The 12219-nt window shown below is 48.7% G+C and overlaps 2 protein-coding genes across 2 annotated transcripts; both read left to right on the top strand.

Annotated features, from left to right (window-relative positions):
* Window positions 1–4764: 4764 nt before the first annotated feature.
* Window positions 4765–5596, top strand: AKAW2_50563A (uncharacterized protein; the record flags this gene model as incomplete). Its single annotated transcript, XM_041690395.1, has 4 exons — window positions 4765–4971; window positions 5025–5124; window positions 5178–5386; window positions 5441–5596. The coding sequence occupies 4 exons, from the start codon at window positions 4765–4767 to the stop codon at window positions 5594–5596; spliced, it is 672 nt and encodes a 223-aa protein (XP_041543984.1).
* A 4845-nt stretch (window positions 5597–10441) lies between these two features.
* AKAW2_50562A (uncharacterized protein) lies at window positions 10442–11788 on the top strand (the record flags this gene model as incomplete). The annotated part of the gene is made up of 4 exons (XM_041690394.1): window positions 10442–10727; window positions 10811–11112; window positions 11198–11445; window positions 11500–11788. 4 exons carry the CDS (start codon window positions 10442–10444, stop codon window positions 11786–11788), a joined length of 1125 nt encoding a protein of 374 aa, XP_041543983.1.
* Window positions 11789–12219: the final 431 nt, after the last annotated feature.

Here is a 12219-nt window from a genome sequence, read left to right as displayed (position 1 = left end):
CTTGAGGTCGCGCCTGAATTTGGATTCTAAGATTAATTCAATTATATCTAAAGATATTCGCATGTCTGCATCGCTGGTACTCCTTATCCTCTACACCAAAACCGAATGGTCCATATACTTATGGAATCCTAATGGGTATGACCCTTCTATTTTAGGTAAGACTCCAGGGACCAACATCGGCTGTTTCCATTCAATTTAAGAAGGCCACACGATAGGGTGCATAACCACAGTGCGCTGTCTTTCAGAATCTCGCAGATCCTTTCGAAATCGATTTATCTTTAAAAGAATGCAGGAACGGAAATGGTGGAGGTATCTAGTGCTAAAAGCACTGCCAAATACAATATCTTCTGATGTATGCAAGCACCGTAATAAGACAAAATAATAACTAACATGGTTATTAGTGCCTTTCTGAGTAAATTCATTGATGGCAATGAAATAGCATTTTTTATTTCTGGAAAGACGATGGCAGTGTACAAGTACAGTCAACGGACCAAGTAGATCCAATGCATCAGGAGATGGTTGTTTGCCACCTTGATCTATACTACGGGACAAACCTTTATAAGGTCTGCCAGTTCAATCACCAGATACTGTAGGTTTTCAGAGGGGGGATCATTCGTATGCGCACCACGGCGGTAGATGATGTCCGTACTGTATGTACAGTCGAGACAATGGCAAGAACAATGACGATCCTGTATTCCATCACTATTGTGGCTATGTGCTTGATTGAATGTCGCAAAGGACAATCGAGGAAGAAAGCTCCCGCTCTACATATATGTTCGCGTAATTTGTTGCCCATTTGGCAGATGCACAACGTCCACGCCTATGGTTTTGAAAAGATATTACAACCTGTTGTGCTAGATATGATAATGATGTTCATACCTCTTGTATCTCAGGTAGTGTGCTTGACATCACTGATTTCACTTATATTTGGTGAGGCTGAAACGAGATACGTTTGTTGTTCCGGATGAAATACTGCTGGCGGCACACGTGCCCAACATGACAATGCTCGACACTGAATCATTTTAAAAATAGTTGCTGCCCTTCCTGGTGGTGAATCTGTTCCGAAACGCAATTCTGGCTCTCCTGCTTATGACCTTGGCAGGACGCTGGAACGTGGTTGGATTGTGACGAATTCGACACCCTACGGTGCGACACTCGCTGACTGAATTGATTATGTTCCCCTTGATGTTGAGCCTGACTCGCCCGCGGCACGTGCACCACATGGTCTGTTTGCGCCACGTCTGACACCGTATCATGCTGCGCCGACTGAATAGCTGGAATATGCTGTTGACATTTCGTTTGGCTTTGTCCAGAGTGGTTGGAGTTGGTGCCCGGCGTTCCACCCGACGACATCTGGGCCACAACCTGGGATTGCCATTGCTCCAGACTATTTACGCGTTGCAGTAAAACTTGTTGCTGCTGGCACATAAGACCAATCATTTGTCGCATTTCCGGTTGGTATAATGCTTCCTGCTGTCTTATAGTCGCCGGGGAAAGCTGCTGTTGAGCGATTGCATTTCGAACAGCTATAGCTTGCTATAGTGCCAAGGCTTGTTGTGATGTCCAAGGCCGCTGTGGCCCTAAAGCTTGTTGTTGTTGGAGCGGGAAAGGGTAGCCCCCATGCGGCCGGAACTGCACGGGTAAAAACTGCGCTGGATGCGCGAGATTGAATATTCTTTGACAACTGGGGCAAACAGCCAGCTGGTCTCCAGGGCCTCGAGGTAAAAGAGGAGATTGCTGACAAGCGGGACAGATGTATGCCCGAGTGGTAGGCACTTGGAGATTGGCATACATTTTCGCGAGAAGTTAAATTTCAAGTTGAACGAAGAACGATTGCTTGAGAGCCGATCTGGAATGATGATGAAGTGATAAGGATGGTTGGGAAAACGGCTTTTATCTATGAATGGTCGTGATCGTCGATTATACTGGCATGCAATTGCATGGTGAATATATGCTTCCTTCAATATTGGATTTGCTGAGCGGAAGGTTCGATCAACCTATGATGAACTACTTAGTGGGGTCAATAGAGAGGTTAGATTGACGGTGCAAAGACCGGATGATACGATGATGTTCCGAATCGCTGACTGGAGCTGGCCCACCCGGATGGCATTGAAAGACTGTTCAACACATCTGTTCAACACATCTGCTCATACAGCGGGTTGGATATTTACCTGCATTATTAAGAATCTCGGCTGGGCTGGAGCTGCCATTTTCGGCCACAAATAACGCTGAAAATGGCCGCTCCAGCCCTTTAGCTGACTACATCGCGGTGCAGATAACATGACCCATGGTCGCTCGGCCCCATGCTGTAGTGCCATCCGGATGATGCTTGTTACTGACCCCTGCTAATTAACCTGCTAGGGTGAAGCGGACACGCCAGGCAGAATGCGCCGATAACAACGACGCAGAGACTAACAACTCTGGAATGGCTGTCGGAACATATTGCCCTCCGGTACCGCCCTGCTCCCAGTGGTCGACCTTTCTTAGTGATTAGTTAGTAAGCTAGATAGTTCGCTACTGGAAGAAGCTATGTAAGAGCTAAGATTGCACTAACTGAGACCGGTGCTTTTAGCGCATCCCGTGCTATGGGTTCAATTGCGGTTACCGTTGAACATGTTGCACGGGTTGAGCGCGTGCAGTTGGACGTGTGTTGAAAGCAATTCATACCGCTATTGCAAAGGGGCTAATACAAGCACCGGCTCAGAATCCACGCTTAGGTCGAGTAAGCACTAGTCAAGACCGGTCATCTTTGGCGCGACTTTAGAGTTCGAGTATCCAGGCTAACATGATGGCCCTTTCAAAGTAGAGAATCGTCAACTGCGATTGTTGTTGCCCCGGGCCATCAACATTTTCGGGTGCTCGGGTAGGCCCGGGACTAGTCCGTATTGAGGAAGCTGTCCAGGGGTTCAATTTGAAGCCCGCCTGGGGAGTCCGAATGCGCACCGAAGAAATATTATGTTCTCGGGTTTCGACCACTGGGCTTATGGCGTAAAAGAAGCCAACACATTGGTATACTGAGATTTATATATAGTATTAACGTAGTCTACTACAAGTGTGAGCCTCGTCGCTCGCGATTGTAATCATGCGCATCAACGGTCTATACATTTCGTACTTGAATGGTCAGTTGTTTATAATTATATATATGTAACATGACCAATACTAGTTACTCCAGCGTGTCCGGCACAACCGGCTTCTGATAACTCCGCGAGACACTTAGAGAATCGACAGGCACGCCAAAATTGAATATATTGCCCACTCTAAGGGATCGCTTATCAAAACCAGGTCAGCAGGTTGATAATTTTGCTCCGATGCTTGATTCAATGTCGAGCATGGCCGTGCCGGGCATCCATTTTTCCGGGCGGCTATGACCCATGAGAATTCGTCGCGCCAGCAGCATTCCACCCCAACAACAAAAACCTATTTCCAATCCAACCCTACCAAAAGTGGGGTTGTCGGGATGTCGACCAAATTGACCAGAGTGCAACGAGTGTGGACATACTGATCACTTCTCACGCAACAGAACCTGATCTCCTTTCAGAATTATAGACGGTGTAGGTTGCGCATTTGCCAAAGAACGAATTGGGCATCATATATGGAGAGCATGAAATTCTTCCTTGATTGTTCCTTGCTCCATTCCACCGAGGACAGCAGCTGGTGAAAGTATACAGAATTCTACTCTCAGATTCAGTCATGCTTCTTCCCATAGTTATGACTATATGGGAATTATCCACCGCCATGGTGAGCACACGCATGGCCCAACCCTTGAGAACAGACCGGGTGGTTGGGATTGACAGACCATATGTAGATATGGGAGCTTGTAATCCACCAAAGGAATTCGGAGGAATTCGGAGTCGTGGAACGGTCAGCTGGTATGGCAATGCAACGACAACTTCTAGATAGAGGGGGCTGACCAATTCCAGGAAGTCCGTTCTAGCACATCGAACCATCCGTGTTGCGAAGCTACCAAGCTTGCTATGAGGCGTGAGTTGGGATTCTCTTGACGCAACGTTCACTAGGGGATCATTTAGATGAATCGAATAAAAGACGGGGTCGAGGACCTCACAAACCACACCATGCGCACCATCCTCATCGGCCAAGATAGCCGACCTAGAAGCCCCCAAATCCAATGCAAGTCCCCGGTTATACTCTACAAGCTGTTGATCAAACCGGTGAATTAGCAAGCCTTTGACGTCGAACATATCAAGACCGGGCCGAACAGATCAAGGCCGGGCTTCTTGAGGACTGGCATGTCCATTCTTAGAAATGCGGTACACTTTCCCTGACGTAGCGATCAGCTTCCGGCCATCCTTTACGATTCCCCTCCCAAACGACTGTCAGAAAGTTCTTCCTTCACGTGGCCTTGTTGTATTAGCCTTTGCGGTCATTTTAACCAAAGGAATGCCTGTGGCGGCTGTAGGTAGACCAGATAATTGCACGATTTACCTTACATCGTCTGCCATACAGAATTCAGTGAGCATACTCCTCAGCGACGTGGGAGGTCATCTCAGAAAGTATCTGGACACAAGAACAGGCGCTTGTATCACTGACTTCCACTTGGGCCAGCCATGCCAGCCGCAAATAGAGACGTTCCTGGCACGGCTGAACTATCCCCCGCCACAGTAGTTGACTCCCAGTCCGGCTCCCCGTGAAATCCTAGCACGAAACTCGTGGGAAATGTACGAACCTTGTGCAGGCATCGACTATGGGCGAATCATGGTGCTGGCCAGGCATCGAAAGAATAAGGCAAACTTAGTCCACATCCAAATGCAGGCTGTGGAGCGATCGGCGATAGAGATGTGTGTCCAGATGATCGATCGGCTCGCTCATCGCAGCATCCCACGCCTTCTAGATGTGTTCCAGTATGCAGAACGATATCTTCTTGTGTGGGAGCCATTTGAGTGCACTCTCCACGAGGCTTTAGCGTTGAGTTGCCACATCGCCGAAAGTGAAGTGGCCCAGATCTTGTGGCCCGTGGGTGCCGTTCCCTTTCTACTAGATGCACGATGTTCATACCCAGTTCACAGGTTTTAAAGTGCCTTCAGTTCTTACGCGGCCAGTCGAGGGAGCTAGCCAGCCTCACTGTTCGAGATATCTTGTTCACCGAAGAGGGTGAAATAAAGATCGGTACGTTTGTCCCAACTGCAGACTGCACAACACTGACATCAAGTGAGGTATAGCGGGTATTGAGAACAGTCGCCAAATCGACCAAGTCGACCCTTTCCGTATCGACGCAATGGCTTCTACTTTCAATGCTCTCCGGTCAATTATCGATAAAATCATGCAAAAAAAGAAAGGCTCCAAATTCACCTGGAGCCAGGAGATGCAACGCTTTAAATCAGCGCTGGCCAAGAGCAACTCTGCGCGGTGCCTGGATAATCTATTGTCGGTAAGTTGGTTCATAATCCAGCTTCGTCGTACGATGTTGCTGCTGACAAGAAAGCACGCCTTATTTGGACAAGTGACCGAGGAGAGAAGCCTGAAGTTACTGATAGAGTTGGTGAACGAAACCATTTTCCACGAAGTCCAAGTTCGGCGCGAGGGCACTCTTGCCAGGGCAAGGCCACTAGCGAAGCTTGCGACGCCGTTTACAACATAGGTGGATGTCAATGCAGTAGCATAAAATATGCAGTTGTATTATGGAGGCTTTTGGACCAGGGTTGCAGGTAGCTCGTGTAAAGATTCTCAAAGCGCGTGCCTCCCTAATATCTAGCCTACCATACCTATCTCCGCACCACCAGCCTAGGTACAATACATCTGACAAGTCGAACTTTGGCATTTGTTTCAACCAAATGCTTCGTAGTGTACTGTATCCCCGAAACAGAAGGTATGAAAAGAAGAGGGCGCCATCGTCACTGTGAAGAATCGAAACATGATCCGACTGTTCGGAATGGTAGGTGCCGAACCACGCGAAGGGCGTTAATAATGCCATCTTCCAGCCTGCAGCCCCTACAACTTTTGGCCGCGAAAGTTTCACTCAACGATATGCCCTGTAATATGTTGCATGCCATCCGCATTACAGAACTACAAGATCGTATTTGACCTTCTTGTTTGCGACGTGCGCGCATAGCTTCAGGTTGCTCTCGTCGGACGCCTTTTCGAGGGACCAATCCTAAAGTTGGTTAAAACCAGCCGCTCTGTTGACTCACTACAAACTTGCCTTCATAGCACATCCAGTGACATGACGGGCAGATTTCACCGGAGAGTTTGGGCCTCGGAGCTCCATCTTCCGTGCCCTGCATCTGTAGTCATCATGCTCCTCATGACCGTTGCCAGGGCAGTTAATTTCAGTGTGTCAGCATTCATGTCAGACGTTTTGATCTGGTAGCTCTGTTCCACGCCGGCTCGTATGCAAGGTAAGTGGACCATGTTCTCGATGATGATAATGGAAGGGTCCGACTTATCAAGGCGGATCTGCCCCCTTTTGTTCAGCCAGATCATTTCCGGCCCCAATGTGACTAAGGCTCTTACCTGATCGCGCAGGAATTGTATTCCATCCGGGGTCTGTTTTCCTTAGTATGCACATACTCGAGATCGTACGATGGCCGCCAGTGACACTCACCGAACGGAGAATGCACGCCAGTTCGGTCTCGTTGACCGGCCACGGAGCGGTAGAATATTGTCCACCGTGTTTTCTATCGGCTCCCTTACGAGATACAGCTGGTTCACGTCATAGTACGACTGCAGACAACGTGGAAAGATAGGGTCAGAAAGTTGACTGATGATCTCTAGAAGGCCTTGGATCTGGGATCGATCCACGGACCAGTTACTCGTGGCAGGAGGGTTTCCTACACCCAAGGGGGCAAGTTCAGAACAGAAATGATTCATTTGTCAGCTATCTGGCTGGGTCAGAGGCCGGCTCAGATCGCCATCGAAGAAAAGGAAATCCCTTGCAGGAGATTGATGGCGGATAGTATCTGTCAGTGTCTAATGGAATGCGCTTTGGTTGAATATGATTTTGATAAAAGTGAGGTTGTGAGCTTCGCCGTGCGTGCGATGTCATGAGAGGCACTTACCACCTAGATTGTCCAATAAGCGCGAAATCAAGAAAAGCTTCTCTGACGCAACAGAAACTGTGCTATGTGTAGCCGTAGAGCTAGAGCATCTGTGGTATGGCTTGACCATAACGGCAAATGAATTCATTTTTGAAAGCTGGGGAGGAAAGGTAACCGCTGATACGACAATTGTTATTTGAGGTGAAGCAGGTTGGCTGTCATGTCCGTTCTTATCCCATGTCTGGTACATGACCTGTCTACTTCATCGCCTCTCGCAGATTACCAGGGGTGGATAATATAGACGTCTTCCAAAGATTTAAAATGACGAAAAGTACTGTGATATCTTCTCTGGCTATCGCTTCTCACGACGGCTGATGTCATAACAGAGCGCTCCTCGAAAGAAGGCATTAGTCAGTGTGCTAGAGGTCCACTACAATACTGTCCTCAGAACAGATGGCTGAAGAATATTATGGTTAACTCTCCAGCAGCTGCAGTAAGCGCTGATAATATTGCTTAACAATATGCCACAAAAAAGAAGGTGACCCAAGTACATGTACCCGTCCTCATGCTTGTCCCGATTTGGTCAGATGGATCAATGTGCAAGCAGTCAAGCAAGAGGGGCTGTAGAGCACTTCCCCTTTCGATGTCGGAAGTGGGCGGCGCACCGGATGGAAACGCTGCAAATGTACCAACACCCACCGAGGCAGTATATTCTTCTTCATCGGAGGAGAATTGCCTTCAGTTCATCATCACTGGACTCCCAACTTAGAAGCGGTACGGGCCTCCATACAGTTTGCCATCGCCACAGGCCGACTCGACGCCGTTTGACCATGCAGACAAATACAAACCACCCAGTCTTCCCGACCTAACTCACACCAACCACCTCATGGCAGATGCGGTAGACGCGCTTCAGCTACTGAAGTTATGATCATGATCCCTTGAAAAAGCGCCTCCAAGCCAGCCTACTAACGAAGTTACTAACCCACGAGAACTCACTACGATATTGACAGATGAGACGACGTATGCTAAACGTCGATTGGTGTGAGATTTAAGGAAGAAAGGCACATGTAAAGAAATGTATAGTATCGTTAGTGGTAGTTGCCCTTTCGGCTTAGCTGCCGAACGTTAATAAGTTATGCGCATATGTGTTCGGTAATCCCGTTTCATGTGCTATATGTGACGAGAGTTGAATCACTTTGTGGCCTGGTCATTTCTCATCCTATAATAGGCTCAGACATTCGGGCGGACACAGGATAGCAGTCGAGAATATGTCAGGATCCAAACCCAAGCCCTTTTGAAAGCATTTCTACTCCCATTCAATTTCGCCCCTCTCTCCCTAAGAAAAGCTTCTGTTGCTTTCAGGTTGCCCTTTTCGGGATTACCTGCGTAAACAAGATAAGACAGTGGAGTGCCATTCTCATAGTCCATAGCATTGATGTCCGCTCCGTGGTCCAACAATATTTCTGCAGCAGCCAGTGAACCGTGCTCAGCAGCCCAGGAAAGAGGTGTCCGGCCGTGCATGTCTCGCGAATCAATATTTAGCTTATGTTGTAGGAGGTAAAGAAGTAGGTGGGTACAATTACCCATGGCAGCATAATGAAGAAGGGATCTTTTGAAAGTGTCTCGTCTTTTCAGCCTTTGCGGCGATTCAAGCGATGTACGTGCCTCTTCGAGGAACTTCGAAGCATTCTTGTCCGCCTCTAGGATGTAATCATTCCTTAGCCGGTCAAATTCGACAGCGATATCCGCTGAGCGGGTTTGCTGCTTCATGATGATGATGATGATTTTAATGATAGAAGGGGAAAAGAGCTTCCCTTCGAAAATGCGCTCTTTATAAGTTTTCCGGCAATTACTCAAAATCCCGAGAGATGTACGCCACATATTCGGAATTATTCAATCGGAGGACCATCATTTCTTAATCTCGCCTTTGATTAGCATCATCAATTTCCGAATGGCACGGTCATTATTTTTGGCACCTTCAGCCGTAGTTAGTGAGGCAGGATTAAATGTAAACACGGACAGTTTTCGACGATGAAACAGATAGATTCGGCAACGCTGCATTCTCAGGATTAGCTGCGCTCGGTGGTCAGCAACATCTATCAACAGAAAAACCGCTTTTCCCAGTGTAGTTGACCTGCAGAGCTGCACCTGAACTTGTAATCCAATGTCATCAAAGGGAGCTCTTTTGTAATGCCCAATATCCTCATGAATGTCTACCACCTTTACCCGTGTACCGTCGCTGGCTGGAGAGCATATACGTCCCTGGTTTTCCATATCTTCCAGATATGTTATTTATGGATATTAATTCTATTTATAGTATCTGGCTGATGATAGCTCCGCAGCGTGAGGTAAGTTACAGTTTTTGTAATCTCAGCACGTGGGTTAAGCGAATCCTTCACTTATCAACCTTCGGCAGGAAATTGGAGGGTGGCAGAGTGGGGTCGGAGGTGGTGAAGCTGCAAAGAGCAACAAGGGCCCGTTTAGACGGGACCGTCAACCGTTCAGACAAGGTCATTTATCACATTTAATGCGCCATCATTTGTCAGATGGTGCTTTATGGCAAGTGGATGCGGCCATGATAAGAGACGAAGTGCGATGAGAGCACGACGTGCTCCGTGTTCTTGTCGTTCGTTCGTCGAGAGCTCTATACAAATTTAGATACGTCATAGTAAACGATTCGACAAATTCAAAAGTGGAGCTGTTGATTCTATCCGAAATTGTAGCCGCCCCGGACCATGATGCTCTAGCGAAGGCAAGTGCCTTGTCACCAGAGAACGCGGCAGTTGCTCAACCTGACTGGCTTCACCGTCCTTGCCCAACCCTGGTACATAACACAGAGTCGCAGTTATTATACATGGGGTTGACTACTCGAACCAGAGTCATAACGGATATTGCAAGTTATGGTACAGATTTACCACCAATTCTGGTAACCCGGAATCGTCTAACTTCGACAGGAGTACGGCCTTCACTGCGAACCTGCACGCGCATGAGCCATCCATCGAACTGGTACTGTACGAACTTGACAGACCTAGTAGAATATGATGTTGTGGATCAGTAAGTTCGTTAAGTAATAGTCCACTAAATCCTCATCCCTAGCGGTGCTATGCAGACGACTACCGTACTATCGCTATCTGTCAATATTAGCCATGTCCCCGTGTTCTTTTTAGCTGGCTGCCATGGTCATCGGTCCGCAACCCCTTGGGCTACTCTTACTTTAAAACTCGAGGATACGAATTATCCTCTCATTGTAGAATACAGGGTGTTGAAGCAAGCAGTCATGAAAATGAGGGATTCACCCACACCACAGTAAGACTACTGTATCATCGTAGATTTTGGGACCCAAGGCAAGAATGTGGCGGTCTGGCTAATTTCCAACGCCACTGCCGGTCAGCCCTCGCGGCAGCAATATCTCCATGCCGCCGCTTTCGTGTCTTGTCCACTTATACCATATGCTGCCTTCAACTGTAATATGGGAAGGTATCCTCCAAAGGTATTCAAAATACGGTGATGCCGGGTGCGACGTCTCGGAGCGGCTAACGATTCTCGCGGCCATGAATTCCCGCACACCGTCTCGGGCAAACTCAGTCACAGTGTCCGCCTCGAGTCCGGCGTCCATTGCCGGGCACACTCGCTATATAGAGATGCTGTTGGAAGTCGACCATATGCCGTGGGTCTACAACATCATTGCCAGCGTCGCACACTGGGTGCTCCTTGCGGGATATCTAGTGATTCCTGGTACATTCACTTCCTTGTAGAAGTCGGAAAAACTCGAGGAGGCTCTAATTAGCAGCGGTGCTAACAAGGCCGTGTTGAATAAGATTCAGAACCCGCCCCTCCTCGCGATTGCCTGTGTGTACTTCGCGATAGGGACTATGCTTCTGATATGGCTTTGCTGGAAATGGCGCAGCAATTACATTTGGCTCGTCGGTCGGGTATTTATGTACGCATACCCAGCTATGTATCTGTACACGTCGCGGGACTAGAGACCTCTCGCGAGCTCCGGAATGAATTAGAGGAAAAATACCGGCGCTTGGAGCTGAATACTTTTTGCGAGTTATTTGCCCAGGTTCGCGAGACCACGACCGATCGCTGCGCCAACACACGAGAGTTCGTCGATCGCGTGCGGTTTGCTCGTCCACCGGCTGAATGCCATTGCTCCGGGATCCATCATTGACCGAGCACACATCGCAATCTTATTGACACAGATCGGACCGGAATACGTCCTCGTCGTGGATGCGATCCAGAATGACAAGGACCCAGTCAATCCGTCGACGATTGGAAACCGTCTCGCTTATGCCGAGCAGACGGTGCAGCGAAAGGAAGCTGCTACGTTCCCGCACAGAGCGCCAGGTTCCTCAAGCAACACCTCCATCAATAGTGTGCAGAAGACCGCAAGGAAATGCGCCTACTGTGAGAAGCGCAGCCGTGTGACCGGAGTGCTGGAAGAAACAGCGTGAACAACAGCCGCCACTAGCCACGTATGTTGGGACCGGAGCTGCTTTGTTAGCTTGCGGGCCCACCGTGAGACGCTGGACACGGCGGGCAATCCAATGGCAGTCGAAGGGATTGCCACGGTGAAGCTCACGCTCCGGGAGAAGTTCAACCGTCCCTTGGTGTTGAAGAACGTGTATTTCGCGCCACAGGTCGGGATGGAACTGATCAGTGTGCCGAAGCTGCTACGCGACCGATACTCGGTGGTGGCACATCCACGGAATGCCTTTGTGCAACGCCGAGGACGAACGGTGGGGACTGCCTACCATGCGGTGGAGGATCTTCGCGACATTATGAATCTGTAGTGCGTTGCATTACATTGTAACGGGTTATGCAGCTTTCTCACTTGGAGGAGAATGCGTCAACGCTGATAACCTCCGTCTTGGCAGACGGTATTCATCGAATAAATGGGAATTCTCTCCAAGAGTATGACAAGCTTTACGACCCAAAGGAGTAACATCCATACCCGGTTGCTTGTCTTAGGTATGATGGTAATATGGAAGACACAGCACTGTCTGCTCATTCAGGCTGTCTTCAAAGTCATAGTCTCGTTCCGTGTGGTAAGTCCAGCGGGCGTCTGCTTCAGCACGATTCGGTAGAGAGAGAAGCTTGGAGGCTTTGGAATGCGAGATGTAAGGAGCGTTCTTGCGAATAGTAGAGCATGCGGTAAGAAAAGCAAAGGGGCTCATGCCGGCGGCAAAGTAGCCCACTGGCTTCTTAAGAGGCCAAGACATAA

This window comes from Aspergillus luchuensis, chromosome 5 (assembly GCF_016861625.1).
Source record: "Aspergillus luchuensis IFO 4308 DNA, chromosome 5, nearly complete sequence".
NCBI classification, from domain to species: Eukaryota; Fungi; Ascomycota; class Eurotiomycetes; order Eurotiales; family Aspergillaceae; genus Aspergillus; species Aspergillus luchuensis.
The sequence above is the reverse complement of the archived record's forward strand: the minus strand, read 5'-3'. Positions and strand labels throughout refer to the sequence as shown.